Raw genomic sequence first — 25,299 nt, 5'->3', positions numbered from 1 at the left:
TAACTGGTGAAGCAACAGTTGTACGTGCAGTCTCTCCCATCTCAGCCACTGAAGCTTGCAACTTCTCCAGAGTTGTCATGGGTCTCTTGGTGGCCTCCTTCACTAGTCCTCTTCTTGCATGGTCATTCAATTTTTGAGGATGGCCTGCTCTAGGCAGTTTTACAGTTGTACCATATTCTTTCCACTTCTTGATTTAACTGCACTCCAAGGGAGATTCAGTGACTTGGCAATTCCCTTGTATCCATCTCCTGACTTGTGCTTTTCAAAAAACTTTTTGTGGAGTTGCTTGAAGCATTCTTTTTTCATCATGATGTAGTTTTTGCCAAGATACAGACTCACCAGCAGTTGGACCTTCAATACAAATTAAATCCATCATGATTCACTGTTGTAAAACAATAAAATATTAAAACTTCCAAGGGGGATGAATACTTTTTATAGGCACAGTAATTCTGATAGGGAACCATCAAGACACCAACAAATTTTTACAAGGTTTTTTTTTGAAATCTCATGTTTTGTCATCCACTTTCTATAGACATTGTAAAGCAATTACAGTTCAGGATAACTAACTGCATAAACATATGAACCCACATAACATCACAATAATTGGACTGTGGTAATATTATATAGTTCATATACATAATTCAAAAATAAAGCAAATGTATGTGTTATATTGTGATATAGGCACTCCATGAAGGAAAATCTGAGCTCTAACTCTTATGGTAAGATCAAGATTACAGTTCAAAAATACCTTGCTAGTTACCAAGTACCTTGGGACATCCCGTAGGGGATTTGAAAGATGTAATAGAAAATTTGAAGGAACTTAGTTTTCATCCCAGTAGTCTGATTAAACATTCAGAATAAACATGCTGAATACTTTGCTGGAACAGTTTTAATAATAATATGGACAAGGATGAGATCACTCATTATGTTTACACTTTATGAAATTAACTGTTTTCTCAAACTACATTTATATTAATATATCATCTCACCATACTGAAGAGTTAGCAATGTGATAACTTGTTACATTAGATCTTAGTGATCCATCTGGGTTTGAAACTGATCTCACAAATTTCTCTGGGGACAGTACTTTAGTTACCTGATGTTACTGAATTCAGCTTCAAAGTTTACTAAGGTAGAGGTTTTTTATCCTGGGCTCTGGGTCTCTAATCAGCAAGTCAGAGTTCAGAGCATCTGTGACTAATACTGCTTTAACAAACAGATTTTGAGTGCAATGAAATGATTAAAATTTTCTATTTGAATTGTCCTCTCTTCATGATACAGTTTGGCTTTTTGCTGCTTGCGGCTGCAGCTTCAGATCCAGGGCGTGATAGGTGCTAACTCAATGTTGTCTGAGGTATTGCCTTTCAAATGTACGAGATAACTGAATAATAACATCTTTTGAGATTTTGTTGATCTTGGTTGTATTAAACAGCATCCATTCTTTGGTATGGAAGCCACTAGTCATTTCCATCTTAACAAAAACTTTATAAAGCAATACTCAAAATGCTGGAAGAATGCAGTGAGTTGAGCCTTTATCAGGGCTCTCCCTATGTCTTCACAGAACTTTTAGTATTAGACTAAGAAAACTGCACTGGTCCAAAGAGTGCTATATGAGGTCATTCTTACCCTCAACCATTAGGTTCTATAATGAGCCAACCTATAGCTGAGGAAGTGATGATCCCCTCCTGTTAAGACTGTTTGAGGCAACTTATCTTTTACACTTACTTCTCTTCTAATATTTGTATATTTGTAAATCTACACTTGTACCTCTGACACTAATTCCTCTGGGATCAATAAAATATCTATCTACTGCTTGACCCACCGAGTTCCTTTAATAGTTTTTTTTAATATAGCAAAACTTTAACAAAACACAGCAATGATATTTATAACATTTTGTTTGATGTTTTTATCAGTTATGGTAAAGATTGCTTGTTATGGAAACAATATCTATTAGCTGCACTCAACATAACAAGACCTAAGAACTTATTGTAGACTTGGAAGGGCAAATCTGGAGAAGGCACACCAATTTTCATTGAAGGGTCAGCAATGGAAATGAAGAACAGTTACAAGTTCACAAACATGAGAAAATCTGCAGATGTTGGAATCCAAACAACATACACAAACTGCTGGAGGAACTCAGCAGGCCAGACAGTATCTATGGTAAAGAGTAAACAGTTGACGCTTTGGGTTAAGACCCTTAATAGGACAGCTTGAAGTTCTTGGTGTCAACATCTCAGAGAACCTATCCTGGGCTCACCATATTGATGCAACCATAACAAAGGCATGCCAGCAGCTGTACTTTATTTGGAGTTTGAGTAGATTTAGTATCTTACCAAAAAAATGCCAATACATGTACCATGGAGAACATTCTGACTGATTGTATTACTGACAGAAGATGGCATTGCACATGAATGAAAGAGACTTCAGAGGGTTGAGGACTCAGCCAGCTCCAACATAAGGACAGGCCTCCCCACCATTGTGGACATCTTCAAAAGGCACTAGCTCAAGGAGGCAGCATCCATCATTAAGAGCTCTCACTATCCAGGACATGGCTTCTGCTCATTACTACCACTAGGGAGGAGGTACAAGTGCCTAGGCCCACAACTAATGTTTCAAGGACTGTTTCTTCCCCCTGACATATGATTTCTGAATGGTCCATGAACACTACCTCACTGTTCTACTTTTGCACTATTTTAATTTTTTATTGTAATTTATAGTTATTTATTATGCCTGCACAGTGCTGCTGAAATAAAACTGCAAATTCCACACTAACAGTAGTGACAACAAACCTGAGCAAGATGGTGTGGGTAACATTTTGCAGGCAGCTCACGAAACTACTCAATACTCTACTAGATACACTTCTTCTGAAGTACGATCACTGCAATTGGCAGACTGTAATTTCCCTTAAGAAATGTACTTTTGAGAATGCAGGTATGTCCATTGTTGTGGCAGCCATTGCTGGAGGCGGATACTGTATCAAGGCCTGAACATAGAACATAGAACAGTACAGCATAGTATAGGCCCTTTGGCCCACAATGTTCTGCAGACCCTTGAACCCTGCCTCCCATATATCCCCCCACGTTAAATTCCTCCATATACCTGAAAGCCGAATACATGCCCATGCTCAGCTACATTATCCTATGCTGATTAAAGCATGGAGGCAAGAGAGTAGAAAATGAACCAGCATCTAGCACCGTCTGCCTGCATTTGACCCATCTCCCTCTCTTCTTGCTACTACCATTGATTAGATTAGATTAAACTTTATTGTCAAGTACAGATACAAAGCCAATGAAATGCAATTAGCATCTAACCAGATGCAAAATAAGTGTTATTTACAAAATAACTGTGAATAGAAAGTGCTACAGCATACAGATATAAAAGTACTGAGACAGTACAATAGGGGTGCAATACTGCTTAGCACTGTGATGTGAGGTTCAGCAGGGTCACAGCCTCAGGGAAAAAGCTCTTCCTGAACCTGCTGATGTGGGAGTGGAGGCTCCTGTAGCACCTACTGGATGGAAGGAGGGTCAAAAGTCCATAGTTAGGGTGACATGCATCCTTGATAATGCTTTTCGCCCTGCCTAGGCAGCGCTTATGGTAGATGTTCTCAATGGTGAGCAACTGGGTGCCGATTATCCGATGGGCAGTTTTCACCACCCACTGGAGTGCTTTGCGGTCCGATATGGGACAATTGCCATGCCACACTGAGATGCAGTTGGTGAGTAGGCTCTCAATGGTACAGCGGTAAAAGTCCGTGAGTATCCTGGGACAGAGGTGAGCTTTCTTGATGTTCCACAGGAAATAAAGGCGCTGTTGCGCCTTTTTGATCAGGATGGAGGAGCTCAGGGACCAGATAAGATCATCGGAAATGTGGACACCAAGGAAATTGAAGCTTGATTCATGCTCACTGCAGCTCCATTGATGTAGATGGGGACATGAGGGTGGCTCCTAGCATGCCTGAAGTCCACAATGATCTCCTTGGTCTTCTGGGTGTTAAGTGCCAAGTTGTTGTCGGCACATCACGCGGCCAGGTGCTGGACCTCATCCCTGTAGGCCGTCTCGTCATCCCCCCTGATCAGGCAAACCACCCTGGTGTCATCTGCGAACTTGATTATGGAATTAGAACCATGTACAGGAATGCAGTCGTAGGTGAAAAGGGAGTACAGAAGAGGGCTCAGCACACAGCCTTGAGGCATGCTGGTATTCAGGGTGAGAGTGGAGGTGGAGAGGTTCCCTAACTTAACAGATTGGGGTCTGATAGTCAAAGTCCAAGGTCCAGCTGCAGAGGGGTAAGCTGATACCAAGCTGGTGAAATTTGGCGATCAGCTTGGACGGGATCACTGTATTGAATGCCAAACTAAAGTCAATGAACAGTATTCTGACGTAAGAGTTGGGGCCGTCCAGGTAGGTCAGGGCAGAGTGAAGTGCCGTGGAGATGGCGTCCTCTTGTTGACCTGTTGGTGCGACAGGCAAATTGATGGGGGTCCAGGGTAGTGGGCAGACGGGATTTCAGATGTGATAGAACCAGTCTCTCAAAGCACTTTGCAATGATGGGGGTGAGTGCAACTGGGTGGAAGTAACTCAGGCTCGAAGCAGTGGAATGCTTTGGCAGGGGCACGATGGTGGTGATCTTGAAGCTTGTGGGGACAACTGCCTGGGCCAGGGACAGATTGAAAATGTCCATGAAAACCCCGGCCAACTGCCCTGCACAGACTCTAAGCACACGGCCAGGTTGAGCAGGAGGTGCAGGAATCTTGGATTCCACGCTGCCAAGTTCGAGAGCAGTTGTTGCCTTGCAGCCATTGGGCTCCTGGACCAGCTTCACTCACCTCAGTGTTGAACTGACTCCAAAGCCGAGGGACTCACTTTCAAGGACTCTGCAGCTCATGTTCTATGTATTACTTGTTTTCCTTTCTTTAAATAAAACTACTTGCACGATTTGCCCTCTTTTGTACATTGTACGTCTGTCAGTCTTTGTTGTTCATGGATTATGTTATGTTTTTTTGTTTTGTGGGTGCTTGCAAGATGAATCTAAAGGTTGTATGTGGTATACATACAGTATTTTGATAATAAATTTGAAATTTGATAATAATAAGATTCTGATTCTTATTATACATGATTCCTTGCATTAATATACAAATAATATTACAATGAAGCTCAACTGAAAATGTCAGCAAGTTCAAAAACATTTATAATGTATACGTTATCAGCTATGATTGTTCCAGGTTAGAGCTTCCTCCACATATTACATTATCCAAGGAGGCAATATGGAACTTTGTTAACTGTTCTAATCATTTTGATGCAGTGATCAAGGATGTAAATTATCTATTGTGGCCACATTTCAACTTGTTGCCTTCACTTTAATGTCACTTATAGGTGAAATAAAATTGAGAAGAATAAACAAAAGATCAAAAGCCACAGCAACATGCCTCATTTTTAAGTGGTGTATGACTCCAACATACGATGCTACACCACAAGGATTGACACCTGGCAACACAATGACTAAAGTACGAGGGATATTGGGAGGTAGTCTGTGTAACACCATGGTTGACAGAAAAGGTAAAACAAAAAATCCTATACGCTTCTGTAGTAGTTTTATTATAAAATTAACAACTTCTACATCACATTAGATAACCTTTGTAAGCTGCTCAATTGAACTTGGCAGTCAGTGATTACCCAAGTTAAATTTATCAGGAAAACTGTTAACCAAAACATACATTACACTAGTGAGTTTTGTATGCATCCAAGCTAAAAAGAGCATATTTTACCCAAGTCTGTGACTTCACGGCAAGTGGCAAAAAACACAATATATGTAATTCCAGAGATTGAGTGCAGAGATCAGCAAATTATCTTGCTTCATTTGAGGCTGTTTAAGAATGATAGAATCCCATTCCAATGCCTTTGTGAAAGTTTGATTAAGTTTTGAAGTTAACATTTATTCAATTTTATTTAACTTCACACACCACCTAGACCCCTTTGTCAAAGTTTTCACTCAAAAGAGGAACAAATGAAATAGATTTTCCATACTGTCATAAATACTGGAATATGAAGATTCTTTTCACATGTATGCATCATGGAATTAAGCTTGCTGTCTCTCCATGAAATCGTCATCACTCAAGTCTGAATCATCATCATCTACTTCCCCCTCAATGACTGATCGCTTTCCTTTGCAACAAGAGACAATTAGCCCAATTACGAAGATCTGCAAACAAGAAACATTAATGCAAAGCATTAATTGTAAATTTAAAAGGTGACATTTAAAACAAGAAGTTTCATGATTGCAATGCTCAGTGAGGTATAGAAATCACAGGGTAACCATTAGGAATAAAACTAAATGTTGAGTTTGTGATTAAGAATAACAATGTTATCATTAAGAATTCCCAAGCAACGTAAACACAGTGCAGATCCATTCTCCAAATAATACCTTCAACAACAGCAACATGAATAACTAAAGTACCAAATGATACCAAAGCAAAATTGAAGTCAAGATATAGGGGGAAAATGTCAAGAAAAATTATGTGTTACTCAGTGATGGGTTTTAAAGAAAGAGACACAAGACTGCAGGTGCTGCAATCTTGAATCAATAATGAACTGCTGAAAGTGGAGCAGCATCTGTGGAGACAAAGGATTAGTCAATGTTTTGAGTTGAGACTTGCTTCATGTCTGGGGTTTAAAAGAACATCCAAGGAGGAGGAGGCGATTTAGACAGGGCAATTAAAATAATTTTTGTTAATATATAAATTTATAACTTTTTTTGAGAAATATATAAAAATCATTGCTAGTTTGATAGCCAAATACTATGGGGATGTTTTTCATGGTTTAAGAGTCTGTTACATTTCCTGCAATGTAACATTAGGAAACACTTTTTTTTCCTCAGGGTGAAACTCAGACTGGAGGAATGCACATGAAACCAAACTAAGGAGCATAAAGATGGAAAGAGCTTAAAACAACAAAGATTTGCCATCTAGCATTGCCACAGTTCAGATGCCATTGTTTTCTTTGAACATATTTTAGATATTTTAGCTTTTCTACATCTAATTATTATCATAAGTACTTCACATGTACGTTATTTCAGGGATCTAGCTAAAGGTTTGCTGATGAAAATCAGTATTGGTAGGGAACACTTTCTCACATCACTGCTCTTGGTCATCAGTAATGCAACAACTTATGGTGCTACAGACAATAATCATCGAGAAAGCAAGAGTATCTCTGTGGACAGACATGAATAAACTGGAGCTACAGTAAATATACTTAAATACTGCATTGCTTCTGACAGAAAATCTCAAAGGTGACAATAAAAATAGGCAGTTAGAAAATTGGCTTCTGGTGTCTTTCCCACTTCATTGCTCTGGAGTTGCATTGGTTTCCTGGAAAATCCACTCATATTTAGAAGGAAAAATACAAAGAGATCAGCTACACCTTAAAGTTACAAAGTGTGACATCACATCACTGGAAAAGCAATACCTTCCATCGGTCTACACTTCACTGCAAGTTTTAGAGAGATCAGTTCAAACGTTAAAATTTTCCAGCAGTCAAATTATGATCTTAACAATAACAAAGAACTTACTGCAATGAATGCCCAGTTGCCAAAGTAGTAAACAACATTGAAGAACCAGAACTTGTGAAGGAAGAGGTATGTTCTTGTCACGGTGCATTGATCTAAAGTTCAGAACAAAAATCATGTTCAATGGCTTGAACAGAAAACGGTCAATAATTCTTGACTAAATTATATCATAGAACAATTTGATTTGCCTGTATAAATTTTTTTTTTTACCAGTCTCAATTTCTTCGCTTGCCCTGAATTTTCTAAACATGCTGAACACCCTGTTCAGTCAAGCCTAAATGAGAGATTATTAGGTTCCAGCACCACCACATTCAAATTCAAAAGATTCTAACCCGATGACACCAAAATGCTACTGAATGAATCTGAATGGATTTCCCTCAAGGAGGATCCAAATACAAGCTTACATCCCAACATCTGTTATTTCAAGCAGTTTGAATATTTGCTTGTTGCTGAAACCACATAAATCAGTATGAGAGTTTTAATTCAAAAATATTTTAATTCATTTTCACTGAGCATTTTATCAATTTAATTTTTTCAGCTTAAAATATTTGCAATTGAAGTAAAAACCTGTAACTGGATAGCTGTTTCAGAAACAGATTATGAGAATAGCACAGTGTGGGTAGTGCCAACATTTTAACCCATTCCATGGTTGATCCCTTCCCTCCAAAACTGCTCATAATGCTCCATTTCCCTTCTTTCATCCTTGTGCTAAATAATGCTTTATTATTACGAAAATGAACAAATATTGCAATAATGCATTAGAATTGTTTTCTCATTATAAGCATCAGAATAGTGTGTAGCCTTAATTCAATTTGACAAATGCTATTTGAAATGGGTGAGAAAACATCAGATTAATTACATGGTATGCAATAACACAACTTACAATATTTTTAGTGAACAATATATTTTACTTCCTTAGTAATCTTCCACCCTTGCACTAATCTGATTGCTCAAAATGTTGTTCTACAACCCCCAAGAAATCAAAGACTAGAATTGTTGAAATTAACTCAAATTAACAATAAACAAGATTGAAATGAAAAGCAATACAAGAAAAATGGAGGGTCATGGGCTGTGTTGGAGGGAAGGGTTCATCATGGAGCAGATTTATATACTGTAGGTCAGCACAACATCGTGGGCTGAAAGCCCATACTGTGCAGTACAGTTCTATATTCTATGTATAGAAAAAGTTACAAATCTCCCATGCAAGCTGCTTTCATGGTTTGAAAATTCAATCAAAGAAATGCAGTTGTCTTCCTCACAATATCCGAGGATTGGCGACGTGTTTTAGATAGGACAATTGCATGCGTCACTCTGGCACTGAATAAAGGTAAAAGAAAGATACCAAAGAGAGACTGTCAGGAAATTAGTGAAGTCCATAATTATAGACAGGACAATTGATCACCTTGAGCACGTTGAGCTTTTTCTGTAAAAAATATGCCGATAATTACCTGTGCTACAAATGAAGTACTTCAGCAAGAATTTAAAGACTGAGGCTCCAGAGACCCACATGGCTGGTTCTTTTTGCCTCACAAACAACCTATCAATTCCAAACCTACAGGAGCTGTAAGGTATCCATAGCTTATGGGCTTCTGTGAAGTCCACTTTAATTGGCAATTGTGAAGAAACTCTTGGCTTCTCCAGCAGTAAGAATCAAGATTGATTTGATGAGAATGAACAAGAGATCCAGGAGCTCATTAACTGCAAGCACACAACCTTCCTAGATTGGAAAAAACTACCATGCCTCGGGGAATAAAGCAGCTTTAGAGGCACCTGAAGGCAGAGATCCAAGGAACCCTAAGGAAATGATAATGATGACAGAAAATGCAGGAGACTTAATGATTTGCTGACAGTCATGACACACTTGTGTTCTTCAGCAATGCAAACACCATGTAGAGTCCAAACATCTAAGGCCCCATATAAACACAAGCTTTTCTGCAGATGCCGGAAATCCAAAGCAACATTCACAAAATGTTGGAGAAACTCAGGTCTGGCAGCATTTAGGTAAATTAATAAACAACTGACATTTTGGGCAAAGACCCCTCTTAAGGTCCCATATCACTGAAAGGCAGGAAGTCAATATCTGCTGGAAAGGACCTTAGAAATCTTCTTCAACTCCAACTTACTCCTTCACCTTTGAGTGCATATGACTTTATCTGGGCTCACCCTCAATAACATTCTTGACCAACAAGGCAATGAAAAGGCTACATCCCAACTAAAACCAAAAAAGCCCTGGCAGCAAGATGGCATTTTCCCTGAAATAGCAAAATGTAGCAATGAAGAGCTTTAGTCACAAATCCAAAAGTTATAGCTTTGTTGTCTATAACTGAGAATATTACAGGGGACCCAAGTGCTACTCTACACAGTTGCTCTGAACAGTGTAGATTCTGTTCATAAGAGATATAATCTTCACTGCACAACTCCAAGAGAAAATTAATTTTCATTCCTACTTTAAAGCTTGTAGTTATTAGGCTATCCCAATCCTAAAAGACATCCTTCTGAAATTAATGGACAGATAGTGCTGAAATATTCAAGACTCCTAAAGCAGCTTGAGAAATTAAGCTGCACATTGGTCTCAGATAATTATAAGTAATTTACTCAGGTTTACTAAGTGACAGAAAATGTACTAATTGAGCATAATGAGGGGAAAATATTAAGTTATATCCTGTTGTGAAAACATGAAAAATCTTGTCATTTTAAACATTGACTAAACAATAAATATTTCTGTACAGAAAGATCGAAATGTGCTGGCTCACTGAATGAAGAAAGCAAACTTGCAGGTGGTGAGTAATTAGAAAGGTGAACATCAAAAACATTTTTGTTATGACTGAGTTCAAGTATAAGTAAGGAAATCTGAGATACAGGAAATTTTGTGGAGAGCACTGGAGCTATTCATGAGTTATAAAATTATGGAGATAGTTAATTCAAATGAGGACTGTTGTGGTTGTGACTGAGTCACTGAAAACTAGAAATGGTAGATATAAAAGACCTTTATTTAAAATACCGTAGATTTCGCACTACAGAGCGCACCTGATTAAAAGCCGCTGGCTCTAATTTTAGAAAGAAAATCAATTTTGTACTTGTACAAGCCGCACCGGATTTTAGGCCGCAGGTGTCCCACGTTGTAATATGAGATATTTACACAGAAAGATATTACACGTGAGGATTTTTTAACTTTTAATTAAATCCATATGGTAACATAAACAAATACATATTGCAAATGCTTTTTTTCGAACCGTGCCTGTAACGCGGCTACTTTTAAATATACATACGTATCGGTAACACACAAATTACGTTGCGTATACTTTTTTACTGAACAACATTCCAATATCTCCTAACGACTGGTAAAAAATATATATACTGCAGCCTACCAGGAAAAGTTATTGATCGCCTTTAACTTAAAAGCAGCGTTTCGCTCGGGTCTAATGCCGCTCGCCCCCCACCTTCCCGTTTATCGCAAACCGGTATTTCCCACAAGACGCGGCGAAACCGGATGTGACGTCATAGCATCCCGGGATGTAGTACAGAAAACAAATATAGTTAAAACACTTCTAACTTTAACTAGAAAATACTAACAAATGAATTACTAAGCGAAAATATTATAAACTAAATAACTGCCATAAAGGCAGCACAATGCTTTTCTTCGAGTGTTTTCCATGTTGATGAGGGTGAGTACAAATGACTGATTTACAATCATTTAATTGTGAAAGTGCGCTTGATTTATCGTACAATTTCATTGGACCTCTGTGAACTACTCATCAATTTTATTGGTCTACTGTTACGAGGCAAAATGTTTTTGGCGGCATGAAAAAAAATCATGCATTAGCCGCATTGTAGTAAAGGCCGCAGTGTTCAAAGCTGTTCAAAATGTGGGAAAAAAGTAGCGGCTTATAATCCGACATCTACGGTAAATAGATCTTCTAGACTGAATCTATTCCTCTTCTCGTGGCACACAACACTACAATGTTGTGTTCTACTTCTCCATGATTAACTGCAGTTTAAATGGCTATAATTACCTACTTTTAATATCTTGAGTTTAGACACATTAACATTCCAAAATTCCTATTACAATGGGAATACATCCCAATTGCTGGATCCGCTTTGAAGGTCCCAGTACCAGAGCCTGACCTGAGCACAAAACACCAAACACCCAATATATACCTCTCTGTCACATCGCTGAAGGATGGCACCATGCAAATACAAACATCCATAATTTTAAGTGACAAAACAGATGTCCCAAACTGTATTAAATGACAGGGAGATTTCGTTAACAATGTGAACACAGGAGATGGCATGTTTTATCTTCTCATATTTTACACGGGGGGGGGTGGGAAGAGTGGGGGGGGGAATGGTGGGGAAGAGGGTGGGAGAGGTGGAAGAGAGGAAATCAGTCATGACATACAGAAAGGCAGAGCAGGTTTGAAGAAATGAATGTCCTATGATTACACCAGGTATTTCACCATCCCCAGTTTGGTCCTAAAAGGTTATTATTTCTATTATTATTATTTCTATTTGGAACAGGAACACTGGCCTTGGTGGAACAGATGCTTGTCTGATTAAGTAGTTAGAAATAACCATGTGTGGAATTACTTATTCAGCCAACTGGCCCCAGACTGGATATCTAAGGAAAGCAAGTTTTGAGGAGTGCTTACTTAAGGTAAACAAGAACTATCATGTTAGCTGGCTTATGAAATTGGGCAAGTGAGGTGGTGGGCATAGCTGAAGTAGTGATTTAATTATACTGTATATTGTTGACTCATAATTGGCAGCCCAGACCAATAATTACAGAAAAGCAAGAAGGCTAACCCAATATCAAGACTCCATTATGAATACTGCAAAGATTAAACTATAAAAGCTGTGAAGCGAGAGAGATGAATTGTTTTCACTTGGAATAAACTACTTGATTCCTCAACCCTCTGGATAATCTGCATACTTTACAGCTCAGGGCCAGCTATTGTTTCTGTCCTTATCACATGAGCTGACCAGAATGTAACACTGTAGCACCCTGAGAGATATGTGCACAGGGCAAGGAGGAGGAGGAAACAGTAACTCAAAGTAATTAGCCAGGGGCTGGTGTAGTGATAGATAAGTGTATTGCACTCATGAATAAAATGCAGTCACTGGGAAAGAAAATCTTTTGCAAGAGAACTGGCATGAATCAATCAGATGAAGACCAGAGGAAACATTCAGGAAAAAGCTCCGGGGAAAGTGGAAAAAGAACAAGCAGAACCCTGACGGTGGAGAGCTTTGGGAATCAGAAGTCCAATGTGATCTCGTCCTCCAAAACCAGCTATAGTCACCACATCATTTTTCCAAATTGCTTACATTATGTATTTCAACTTGTTATTTCGTCAAAATGTAATTTCCATTTGAATGAATTAATGCTCTCCACAGAGTAGGTTCCTTATATTCATGATTTACTGAAATATTAGATTTGAGAGTACGTGCTACAAATTAATTTACTGAGTCAAGCATGAATAAAGCAACGAATATGCATTTTAGGATGAAAAAGAGAAGAGATGGGGTCCCGGAGGATGGGGAGAAATTATCTCATGGAAAATGTAATCTATCTATTGATAATACATTTTGCTCCCATCATAAATATTCAGCTGTCTTTGTTATAATTACAAGTTTCATAGCTTTAGTTGGCCCACTACACCAGGACATCCAATGCTAATCTGAATTAAATTTCAGGTTTTTTTTCCCAATGTGATCTGATCCTTATACACTTCAATCTCTATATGTTATCAGATATCTATGTACACCACTTTCTTTATTAGACAGCTGATTCAGACAAGCTTTTTACAATGAATAGCCTTTCAACACCAAATTTCTTGGTGTTAACCTGGCAGAGAATCTCACCTGGTCCCTCAACACCAGCTCCATAGCAAAGAAAGCCGAGCAGCTTCTCTATTTTCTGCAAAGGCTGAGGAAAGTCCATCTCCTAACCCCCCATCCTCACCACATTCTACAGGGGTTGTACTGACAGCATCCTGAGCAGCTGCATCACTGCCTGGTTCAGAAATTGCACCATCTCGGATCGCAAGACCCTGCAGCGGATAGTGAGGTCAGCTGAGAAGGTCATCGGACATTTACACTACACGCTGCATCCACAAAGCAAACAGCATTATGGAGGACCCCATGCACCCCTCATACAATCTCTTCTCCCTCCTGCCGTCTGGGAAAGGACTCTCTCACAACCAGACTATGTAACAGTTTCTTCCCCCAAGCTATCAGACTCCTCAATACCCACAGCCTGGACTGACACCTTGCCCTATTGTCCTGTTTATTATTTATTGCAATGCCTGCACTGTTTTGTGCACTTTATGCAGTCCTGGGTAGGTCTGTAGTCTAGTGTAGTTGTTGTGTGTTTTTTTTTTTACGTAGTTCAGCCTAGTTTTTGTACTGTGTCATGTAACACCATGGTCCTGAAAAACGTCTCATTTTTACTATGTACTGTACCAGCAGTTATGGTCGAAATGACAATAAAAGTGACTTGACATGTCTGCCACTCTTTTGGAATAGGCGAGAAAGAAGGATAATGAGGCTAGATGGATGATACGAGTTCATATTAGTGGCTTTAAGTGGAATCAGTTTTCTTGGCTTCTGCATACAGAATAAGTAAATTAACTTATTTACAGAAAACTATACTCTTCATTTCTCTTCAAATGAAGTTCATCTGTGTGAATGTCTAACAATAAAACTGAGTCCCATCATCCCTTTGTAATTCCTAAAGGTGTACTGGGGTCTTTTTAACATGGAATTTGAAGCTTGCTCCAGATTCAAGCTTTGGTTATATTTAGTCATTGAACAACATTGCAACTGCAAGTTCCAATTTAAGAAATTTAACTGACCCCTTAACATTTTCATTTTAACAAATGCAAATATTCTATTAGAGATGGATTACTGAATTTATTTCCTTGTACTGCTGCTAATGAGGGTCAGGAGGAAAGGAGAGCCTAGCAATATGAGGCTATCAAATAAAATCATCATGACTAAGTTACATTTGAAAAATCCACAACCACTTTGAATTGTAAAACTATTAACAATCTAGAAATGTTAAAAATTATGATGTAAATGGGCAGTCACATGTACGTCACATTCACTTCGGTATATATACTTACTCCAACTTCCAACAAAATACAATGCCTATAAAAAGTATTCACTACCCCCACCCCCCCCGGAAGTTTTCATGTTATATTGTGTTACAACATTGAATCACTATATTTAATTCATCTTTTTTGACATTGATCAACCAAAAAGACTCTTTTGTGCCAAAGTGACAACAAATTTCTACAAATTGGTATAAATTTATTACAATTATTAAACACAAAATAATTGATTGCATAATTACTCAACTACTTCGAGTCAGTATTTAGTAAATGCACCTTTGGCAGCAATACAGCCTTTAGTCTGTGTGGATAGGTCTCTATCAGCTAGGGCACATCTGAAAAATGCATTTCCCTCCCCCCATTCTTCTTTACAGGTCTGCTCATGCTCTGTCAGATTGCATGGGGATTGTGAGAGAACAGCCCTTTTCATGTCCAGCCACTAATTCTCAATTGGATTGATGTCTGAACTCGGACTTGAACCCTCCAGAACATTAACTTTATTGTTTTTAAGCCATTCCTATGTAGCTTTGGCTTTATGTTAGCTGAGATTTCACATGTTTTTTCTTCCAACAGTGGCTTTCGCTCTGCCACTCTCTCAAAGCTGCGGTTGGTGAAGTACCTGGTCAACCTGTATGTGCAATCTCTCCCATCTCAGCCACTGAAGCTTGGAACTCCTCCAGAGTTGTCAATGGGTCTCTTAGTGGCCTCCCTCACAAGTCCCCTTCTGCACGGTCACTCAGTTTTTGAGGATGGCCTGCTTTAGGCAGATCTACAGTTGTGCCATATTCTTTCCATTTCTTGATGATTGACTTAACTGTACCCCAAGGGATATTCAATGACTTGGAAATTTTCTTGTATCCATCTCCTGACTTGTGCTTTTCAGTAACCTTTTTGCTGAATGGCTTGGAGTGTTCCTTTGTCTTCATGGTGTAGTTTTTGCAGGTCACTGACTCACTTGCTTATCAATTTCTTCCCCAGTTTAAACTTTCTGGGGGAGGCTAGCAGGTTTTTATTTTGGGTCTTTCTGAATTTAGCAGCATTCATCTTCCCATCAATCCTGAACAGATTTCCAGTCCCTACTGCTAAAAAGCATCCCCATAGCATGTTACCTCCATCATACTTTATAGTAGGAATGATATTAACGGCTGGTGCATAGTATTAGATTTACACCACACACCTACCGCTTACTGACCAAAATGTTTCATTTTAGTCTCATCAACTACAAAGACTTTCTCACACATCTTTACAGCATTTTCGAAGTGACACTTTGCAGTGTTACTCTGGGGCCAGCATGCAAAACATAGTACCAACAGTCATTCACACAAGGCACACACAGCACGTACAAGACAGTAGTACAATACAGTCACACACAAGTAAATATGGTCAAGTCCTGTGTCTGTAAGTGTTGCAGCAGTCTGAAGTCAAACACAATACATCTTGTCCTCTGCCGAGTGAACATAGGAGAGCAGCACCGACTCCAGCATGGATGCTGCACAGTCTCTGGTGGAGCGCAAGGTCTTCAATGCCTCTCTCCTGGGTGGCTGCAAACAAGCAACACAATGGTTTGAGGTCATGCAGCTCTCCCACCATTTGTCTATAAAACAGTGGACTGGACTTGCAGCATTCCACATTAGCAATAACAGGGTCTTGCGATCACTAGAGAAGCAGCTAAGACAATCACTCGCTGTTAGACTGCACCAATGCCTCTCCAACGCAGGCAGCAGTAGGATCTGCACCAAGTCCAGCTCCTTCAGTTCTCCCCCTACGATCAACTCGCTAATATGGTAGACCTATAGTACTTTATGTCCAGCAAGGTCTTGCCATTGTAACAAATACACTTAAAAAGAGAAACAACACCCTCTGTTGGCCCCGTAGAAGTTACCACATCTGAGTAGCGCCACCACCTTACCGGAATTCAAGGTGCATTCATTCTGTTACATTCTATTTGGTGATCACTTTGACCTTCATTTCTTACTCATTATCATGTTGGGATCATCACCTGCATAATTCTACTCACACTTTCATCCATCCTTTAAAAAAACATTAGTAGTAAAATGTTATTGCAAAAGCAATGAAAGCTCATAATTTGTGGAACAAACACAAAGACAAATCAGCTGCATTGCAGACCATCTGCAGTTCTCTAGCAGCACACCTGAAGTACATGGCAGCAAAGTGTCATCCACAAATAGTTCACTGTAGCAGCCCAGTCATCAAATTATTACAACAAAAAACACTAAACTTCAAAATTGACAAAGCTTTACCATATTTAAGGTAAGAGAGTGCTCACTTTCTAGCAATGGAATGTACAGTTCAGTTAAATACTTAAAATAAGCCAATGGCAAACTGACCTCTTGTTGGGAGAAGACAGTTAAAATCTAAAAATGAAAAAATGTGCTTAAAATAGTCTCAATTTATAAATCAATATTATTGGATGAGAAAGGAACTAAGCTGATTAAAAAAAGATAAACTGATGCCTGTAAATTCAGCATGCATATGCTGAAGGAATGCTTACCATAAAGCTAAAGGGTGAATGAATTAAGTTTTACTCTAAGTTATCACTGTTTTATAATTATCCTCTGAAACTGATATATAGTCTAATAATTGAAAGATTAATTACTTGCAAAGCAGATACCTTGCAAGAAGTTGTTGAGCTTTTCTACAAAATATTAAAAGTTCAACAGGAAAATTTGATTTGCATTGCTTTGCAGAATCATATTTTCTTAAGGATTCTAAAAGTATCATTAAGAACCATCACCACCTGGGTATACACTCTTCTTATTTCTACCTTCCAGGTGGTGGTACAGGAGCTTGAAGAGCCACACTTAGTGTCTTAGAAACAGCTTTTTCCTCTCTATCAGATTTCTGATCAGTCCATGAACATTACATAACTATTCCATATTTGTGCTATTTAATCATTTATTAATTTATGTTTATTGTAACCAAAAGCAATTTTTATGTCTTACCCTGTACTACTATCACAAAACAAATTTGATGACACATATCAGTGACATCAAACCTGATTCTGAACATATATCCATGAATACAGGCCACTTTACATTCCCACAAAAGAACAATTTATAATTCAAATCACGATGAGCTTTGGCCACGACACCAAAGTGTAACATTTAAATAACCTACCGTAGATGCCGGATTATAAGCCGCTACTTTTTTCCCACGCTTTGAACAGCTTTGAACACTGCGGCTTTTACTACAGTGCGGCTAATGCATGGTTTTTTTTCATGCCGCCAAAAACATTTTGCCTCGTAACAGTAGACCAATAAAATTGATGAGTAGTTCACAGAGGTCCAATGAAATTGTACGATAAATCAAGCGCACTTTCACAATTAAATGATTGTAAATCAGTCATTTGTACTCACCCTCATCAACATGGAAAACACTCGAAGAAAAGCATTGTGCTGCCTTTATGGCAGTTATTTAGTTTATAATATTTTCGCTTAGTAATTCATTTGTTAGTATTTTCTAGTTAAAGTTAGAAGTGTTTTAACTATATTTGTTTTCTGCACTACATCCCGGGATGCTATGACGTCACATCCGGTTTCGCCGCGTCTTGTGGGAAATACCGGTTTGCGATAAACGGGAAGGTGGGGACGAGCGGCATTAGACCCGCGCGAGAACGCTGCTTTTAAGTTAAAGGCGATCAATAACTTTTCCTGGTAGGCTGCAGTATATATATTTTTTTACCAGTCGTTAGGAGATATTGGAATGTTGTTCGTGCACTGTTCAGTAAAAAAGTATACGCAACGTAATTTGTGTGTTACCGATACGTATGTATATTTAAAAGTAGCCGTGTTACAGGCACGGTTCGAAAAAAAGCATTTGCAATATGTATTTGTTTATGTTACCATACGGATTTAATTAAAAGTTAAAAAATCCTCACGTGTAATATCTTTCTGTGTAAATATCTCATATTACAACGTGGGACACCTGCGGCCTAAAATCCGGTGCGGCTTGTACAAGTACAAAATTGATTTTCTTTCTGAAATTAGAGCCAGCGGCTTTTAATCAGGTGCGCTCTGTAGTACGGAATCTACGGTACTTTGATCCATATGAAATGTACTGACAGAACATCAATTGACAAGACTTGCAATAATTGATCAAATTCAACGTGATCAAAATCCTGTTAAATTTTGCAAGTGGACAGCCAAAGTATCTGTTTTACTCTCCCACGTGAATGTTTCAGTGGCCCAAGAACAAAAGAAACAAAAACCGGGACAGATCAGGACCCATGTCTGCTCTGCTATTCAATAAGATCAGGCTGACCTTTCATTTTACTGCTGCTTTCTCAATATCCTTACACTTCCTTAAGATCCATAAATCCATTGCTCTGACCTGAATATCCTCAAGGACTGCACCCTTATGATCCTCTTGGATAGAAAATTCAAAAAATTCACTACCCTTTGAATGAGAGCTCTTCTTTTGTCCCAATTTTGAATGCCATCCTTTTATTTTAAGGTTGTTCTCTGATTTCAGTTATCTCGCATCTATCTTTGTCAAGCTAAAGATTTTTTTCCAAACAGAGAAAAATTTTAATTCTTCAGAGCTCTGGAGTACAGTTCCAGTTTTCTTAACATTTCTTCACAATACCCATCTGACAAATCATCCTGATGAACCTTTGCTGCATTTCCACTTTCCAAATACAAGGGAAATCAGGTAAGTATATATGATTCCAAATGCAATCTCACCAGAGCCTATGTCATTTCACCAAGATAACCTTACTCAAAGCTTCTCATAATAAAGGCAACTGACCTGTATATTACCTTCTAGTGATTTGTGTGCAAACATGGATAGATGCATTTGATATCCCTCATCCAAACTATTGAAATAGATTTGGAAAAGCTGAATGTCAAGAACCAATTCCTGCAGTACCCCATTAGTCACAACCACCTGAGCTCAAATTACTTAAAGTAACTCTGTTAATTAATCCTCCTTCTATAAGGGTTAATAATGATTTGTTGATTACCACTTTTGCACCATAATAAAAATTTACTTGTTCTGGGTATTGGTCATAAATTTGATAATCTAGTTCTCTTTTCATCCCACATTCACTCTCTTTTACAATAATGTCTTTAAGTTTTATGAAGGATCCAGACTTCTGTTTGAATTTACTTTATTAACTCAGAAGAACTACACTACAGTCAGTTGCTTCATTCTACAACCTCTGTGCGACCTTATTATTTACTGTGTATGTATTTCCCTTATTTGACCTTTCATAATGGATTACTTCGCACTTGTCAGGATTAAACTATCTGCCATTGCTCTGCCCAACTTTCTAGTGGATCAGTATCATGCTGTAGTTTAAAACAATCCTCATTATCTATAACACTACAAATTTTCATGTCTATTGCAAACTTATTAATCATTCCTCCTACATTCACATCCAAGTCTTTAATGTGTATCACAAACCGCAAAAGCCTCAGCTCCAAACAAGAGAAAATCTGTAGATGCTGGCAATCTAAGCATCACACACACACACAATGCTGGAGGAACTCAGTAGGCCAGGTAGCAGCTATGGAATAGAGTATAGTCGCTGGTTTGGGCTGATACTCTTCACCAGGACTCACCAAGAGCCTCAGCCCCAGTTGTTCTGGGCAGAAAATCAATCCATCCTCTATTATCAAAACAATTTTAGATTTAAGTTACCCTGCAATCTAACCTTTTGGATCAGCCTAAATGTGGGATTCTGTCACTAACTTTCATGAAGTCCATATTGAAAATACCTCGTCAATATACCTTGTTAAATTCTATCATTAATATTATTTTCAAATTGGTGAGGCAGGATTTCCCAAGAACAATCAAGCCCTGTTTTCCAGGTGTATATAAATACTGTCCCTTAGAATTCTTCCCCAGCATTCCCCTATACACTGATATAAGATTTGTGAACCTGTAGTCACCTGGTTCTTCTCTGTTGCTCTATTTAAATAAAGGAACCAAAGAGTGGTGGAATTCTCTACCCCATGGAGCTGCAGTGGCTGATTCATTGAATACATTCAAAGCAGAGACTGAAAAGACATTCAAAATACAAGGGAGTCAAAGTTTAAAGATTGAAATTTCAAAGTTTAAACTAAAATCTATTATCCCAGAGTACATCCATGTCACCACACCCAACCCTGTGATTCTTTTTCTGTGGGCAGACTTAGCAAATCTATAAAACAGTAACTATAAACATCAGGAGCTATTAACTGTACAAATACCAATAAATACATAGCAATAAACGAGCATGAAAAAAAAAGGATAAAAGAGTCCTTAAACAAATGTACTTATCCTCTTTGCTCAAGAGCCTGACATTTGAGGTGTAGTAACTGCTCTTGAACCCGGTGGCACGAGTCTTGAGGCAACTGTACCTTCCGCCTGATGGCAGCAACAAGTAAAGAGCATGACTTGGGTGGTGAGAATCTTTGATGATGTATCCTGCTATTCTACAGCAGATGTGCTCAACAGTTGCGAGGATTTTACCTGTGATGTACTGGGCCAAATCCACTACGTTTTGCAGAGGAGTCATCAGCAAACTTGTATATGGTGATACTTAGTCATAAGTGTAAAGCAAGTAAAGCAGGGGACTAAATATACATTCCTGTGGTGCTACTGTGCTGATGGGGTCTGCAAGTGAGGAAATCTAGGATCCAATTGCACCAGGGAGGGGGCTGGTATTGAGGCTCAGGTCCACATTATCTTTGCTACCAGTGAGATAGCAATAAATATTATCAGAAAGGATAGATATTAAAATGCCAGTATTAAAATGTCAATATTTATCTGGTCTGCTCTGGGATCTTTTGAAATCATGTTCTTCAGCTCTCATCATTAACAAATAATGGGAGTTTTCATCAACAGTGCTATTTAGTGGCACTACCTCACCAATAACCTGTTCCCAAAGCGTAGTTTGGATTTTTCCTGATTTCTCAGTCCCAGACCAAACAGCTAAATTCCAGTGGTGAGATGAGCATGATTGCACTTGACTTCAAGACAGCATTTAATCAGGTGTGGCATCATTATTTCACCCTCTTTATGCACTTTTTAAAATATATTCTTAATCATAATTTATAGTAATTTGTAATAATTATATATTGCACTGTACTGCTGCTGCAAAACAACAAATTTCATGACATATATCAATATTAATAAATCTGATTCTGATCAGCCTTCAATTTTCTAGTGCCCATCTGACTTCCCCAATATGACATGTGCTTTCACAAACAACAGTAAATCTACAGATGCTGGAAACCTGAGCAACACACACAAAATGCTGAAGGAACTCAGCAGGCCAGGCAGCGTCTATGGAAAACAGTACAGTCTAAGTTTCGGGCCAAGACCCTTCGTCAGGACCCTGATGAAGGGTATCGGCCCAAAACATTGACTGTATTCTTTTCCATAGATGCTGCATGGCTTGCTGAGTTCTTCCAGCATTTTGTGTGACATATGCTTTACTGGACTTGTACAACTCACGGACAAGCTTGAATTATTATTAAACTCTTTGAGCTCTTCCTAACCAGTTTTCAGTTTTTTGGAGCATTCAAAATATTTAGTGAATTAAATAGTAGACAGACAAGAAGGATGATAAAAAATGATCCATTTAAATTCAAGTCTTGTCTATCAATTCCCACCAAAGCCCTCCTCAATTTAACAACAATTAGCACAATAAATTCAGGCATTTCTAGTAGCATCTGCATTCTGCAAAGAATGTTTGCAACCATAAAAAAAAAGTTGAGCAGGCCAAAATGAAAAGTGCTGGTTCAAGACCAACTTAATATGGGGTTTCAACAATTATAAAAGGGCTTGATAGTACAGATGTAGAAAAAGATTTGGGGGAGTTTAATACTTGGAGACATAAGCATATTGTTACTAACAAGTCGTAAAGGATTTCAGGAGAAGCTTCCCTATTTTGAAAGTAGTTCGACTGTCTAACTAATCACATCAAACCTGTGGAGTTCAAATGCATACGAATACACTTTAGTAAGGCAGAGACAAAGAAAACTAGAAATGGATACTCAAATGGCCATAAAAGAATCATAGTAAATAAGAATTTAAAAAAAGAAAGAAAAATTGCACACTCTGGAATTCTAAATTGAAACAAAAATGCAGGAAAAACTGAAAAAAAGACATTTTTAACATCATGAAGGCCATAGATATACTGTGGAGAGCATTCTGACTGGCTGCACCAACGCCTGGTATGGGGATGGGGGGAGGAGGTGGTTACCGCACAGGATCAAAGATGCAGAAACTTGCAAAATTAGTCAGCTCCATCATGGGTACTAGCCTCCATAGTATCTAACATCTTCAAGGAGCGGTGCCTCAGAAAGGCAGTGTCCATCATTAGGGACCCCCACCACCCAGTACATCCATCTTCTCATTGTTACCATCAGGAAGGAGGTACAGAAGCCTGACGGCATACACTGAGCAATTCAGGAACAGCTTCCTCCTCCACCATCAAATTTTTTAAACGGTCATTGAACCCATGAACACTACCTCACTACTTTTTTTTTTTAAACTTCTGGTTTTTCACTACTTATTTAAACTTAACTGTTTAATGTACATATATACTCACTGGAATTCAGGTTTTTTTTCTATATTTATCATGTATTGCTTTGTATTGCTGCCGCAAAGTTAACAAATTTCACAATATATACCGGTAATATATGATAGGAAAGACAGTCCTTTTCCCAGAATTCAGCAGGCTAAAACTGGAGAGTATACCTGAGGATGTAAAGATTTAAAGGGAACCTGAGAAGAGCATTTTTTCCCCATACAGAGGGTGGTGGGTAAATGAAACTAGATGCCAGAAGAAGTGGTAAAGGTGGGTGCAGTTATATTATTTAAAATATATTTGTATAAGTATATTGATAGGAAAGGTTTAAAGGGATATTGATCACATATAAGCAAACCTGATGAATTCAGGAAGGCATGTTGGTTAGCAAGACCTGAGTTGGACCGAAAGGCCTGTTTCTGTGCTGTACAATTTTATGACTCCATGAGAATCTACAGGAGAGTTCTCTGCTAAATGTACTGTAGCTTGACAGGCATATATTGGCCTTGAAGAGAGCACAAGTTTACCTCATTTGGTATAGCACTTTCACATGTTAAGTTACAACTTTAAGTCACCAGGAACAATGCATGAGAATATCACCATAAATTTGAGATGTCAATTGGTTATCAAGGATGGTATAGATACATATTATTGGGCTTCAATCTTTCAAGATAAACTAGCTTTAAATAATTGAGTTTGGTATTAGCAAGAAAATGGACTTGAGTTTCACCACTTCAATGCAATGGTACAAGTTAACATTCTAAAAGTATAAAGTTGATGTAATAGGGTTTAGGGTCACACCTGAATTTAATCTGGTTCAACTGGAGAGAGTGGCTAAAAGTATATTATCAACAGGGAATATACAGTGCACTCCCATTTATCCCAGCCATATTAAGAAGCACATATTGCCTCATTTGTAACCCGGTCCCATTCAATATCCATTGCACATACTAAACTTAGCAAGTTCCAAAAACCTCTTATAGTTTGTATTTTGTCTTTAAGGTAACTCTATTTGTTCACTTGCCAAACAAAGGGTTACAGGGAAGTGGCACAGTGCTCCACATGGTGGAGTTGCTGCCTCGTAGCTCTAGGGACCCAAGTTTAATGCTGATGTCCAGACCTGTCTACACACAGACGGCATGTTCTCCCTGTGACCACATGGATTTCCTCCGCTACTTTGGTTTCTTTCCACAGGCCAAAAATGTGCAGATTGGTAGGTTAACTGGCTAATATATATTGGCACTAGTGTGTAAATGAGTGGTAGAATCTAGGGAGTTGATGGAAATATGCGGAAGAGAAAAACGGGCAAGGGCAAGTTTAATATAAAATGGATGAAGAATGGTTGGAATAAATTCGGGGAGGCGGAGGGCCTATTTTTATCCAAGATCTCTCTATGACTCAACTCACCCTCAGGTGCCTTTGCATCACACATCTTTGTTACCCAGGTTGTATTTGAATCTTCTTGCTTTGAGTTGGATACTGTCTGGTTCACCTGAATACACAAATCAAAAATAATCTTTATTACCATGGATGTACAAAATCTAACATACTAGTCATAACTTCCCTTCCTATTGCAAACTATTAGACCAAGGCTGCAAGATTCAAATTTATGGGAAACTTTATCTGATAGAAAGAGGCTGGAGTCCACTTCCCCAATTATCTCCTGGTGTAATACCTCAGACCAAGTTAATTTGCTCTCCAAATAAGTGACTCAACATGAAAATATTACGTCATCACATAGCTATTAAAAGGTTGAACTATAAACAATAGGAAGCAACCACAACATAGAGTAAGGGTAAAAATAGAACTAAACCAAGAAATATGATTCAACTAATTTCAATCAAATTTAACAATGCAAACCACATTACAGGGATATCTTTACTTTTACTTTACTTTATTGTCACCAAACAATTGATACTAGAGCGTACAATCATTACAGTGATATTTGTTTCTGCGCTTCCTGCTCCCTGAAGTACAAATTGAAATAAATATAATAAAAATTTAAATTATAAATCATAATTAGAAAATAGAAAAGGGAAAGTAAGGTAGTGCAAGTCAGGTCCAGATATTTGGAAGGTACGGCCCAG

The 25,299-nt window shown here is 38.4% G+C and overlaps 1 protein-coding gene across 1 annotated transcript in view; it reads right to left on the bottom strand.

The window, feature by feature from the left end:
* Positions 1–5,577: 5,577 nt before the first annotated feature.
* The window catches only part of lmbrd1 (LMBR1 domain containing 1), a 184,775-nt gene continuing 165,053 nt past the window's right edge, over positions 5,578–25,299 (bottom strand). Inside the window, exons 14-16 of the mRNA XM_073056502.1 lie at positions 24,620–24,704; positions 7,568–7,659; positions 5,578–6,202 (exon numbers count right to left, since the gene is read on the bottom strand). Coding sequence (XP_072912603.1) covers positions 6,080–6,202; positions 7,568–7,659; positions 24,620–24,704 — 300 coding nt within the window. The 3' untranslated portion in view covers positions 5,578–6,079. The remainder of the gene's footprint in view (positions 6,203–7,567; positions 7,660–24,619; positions 24,705–25,299) is intronic.

Source organism: Hemitrygon akajei, chromosome 9, assembly GCF_048418815.1.
Source record: "Hemitrygon akajei chromosome 9, sHemAka1.3, whole genome shotgun sequence".
Taxonomy (NCBI): Eukaryota; Metazoa; Chordata; class Chondrichthyes; order Myliobatiformes; family Dasyatidae; genus Hemitrygon; species Hemitrygon akajei.
Note: the sequence above shows the minus strand (reverse complement) of the source record. Positions and strands in the feature narration are given on the sequence as shown.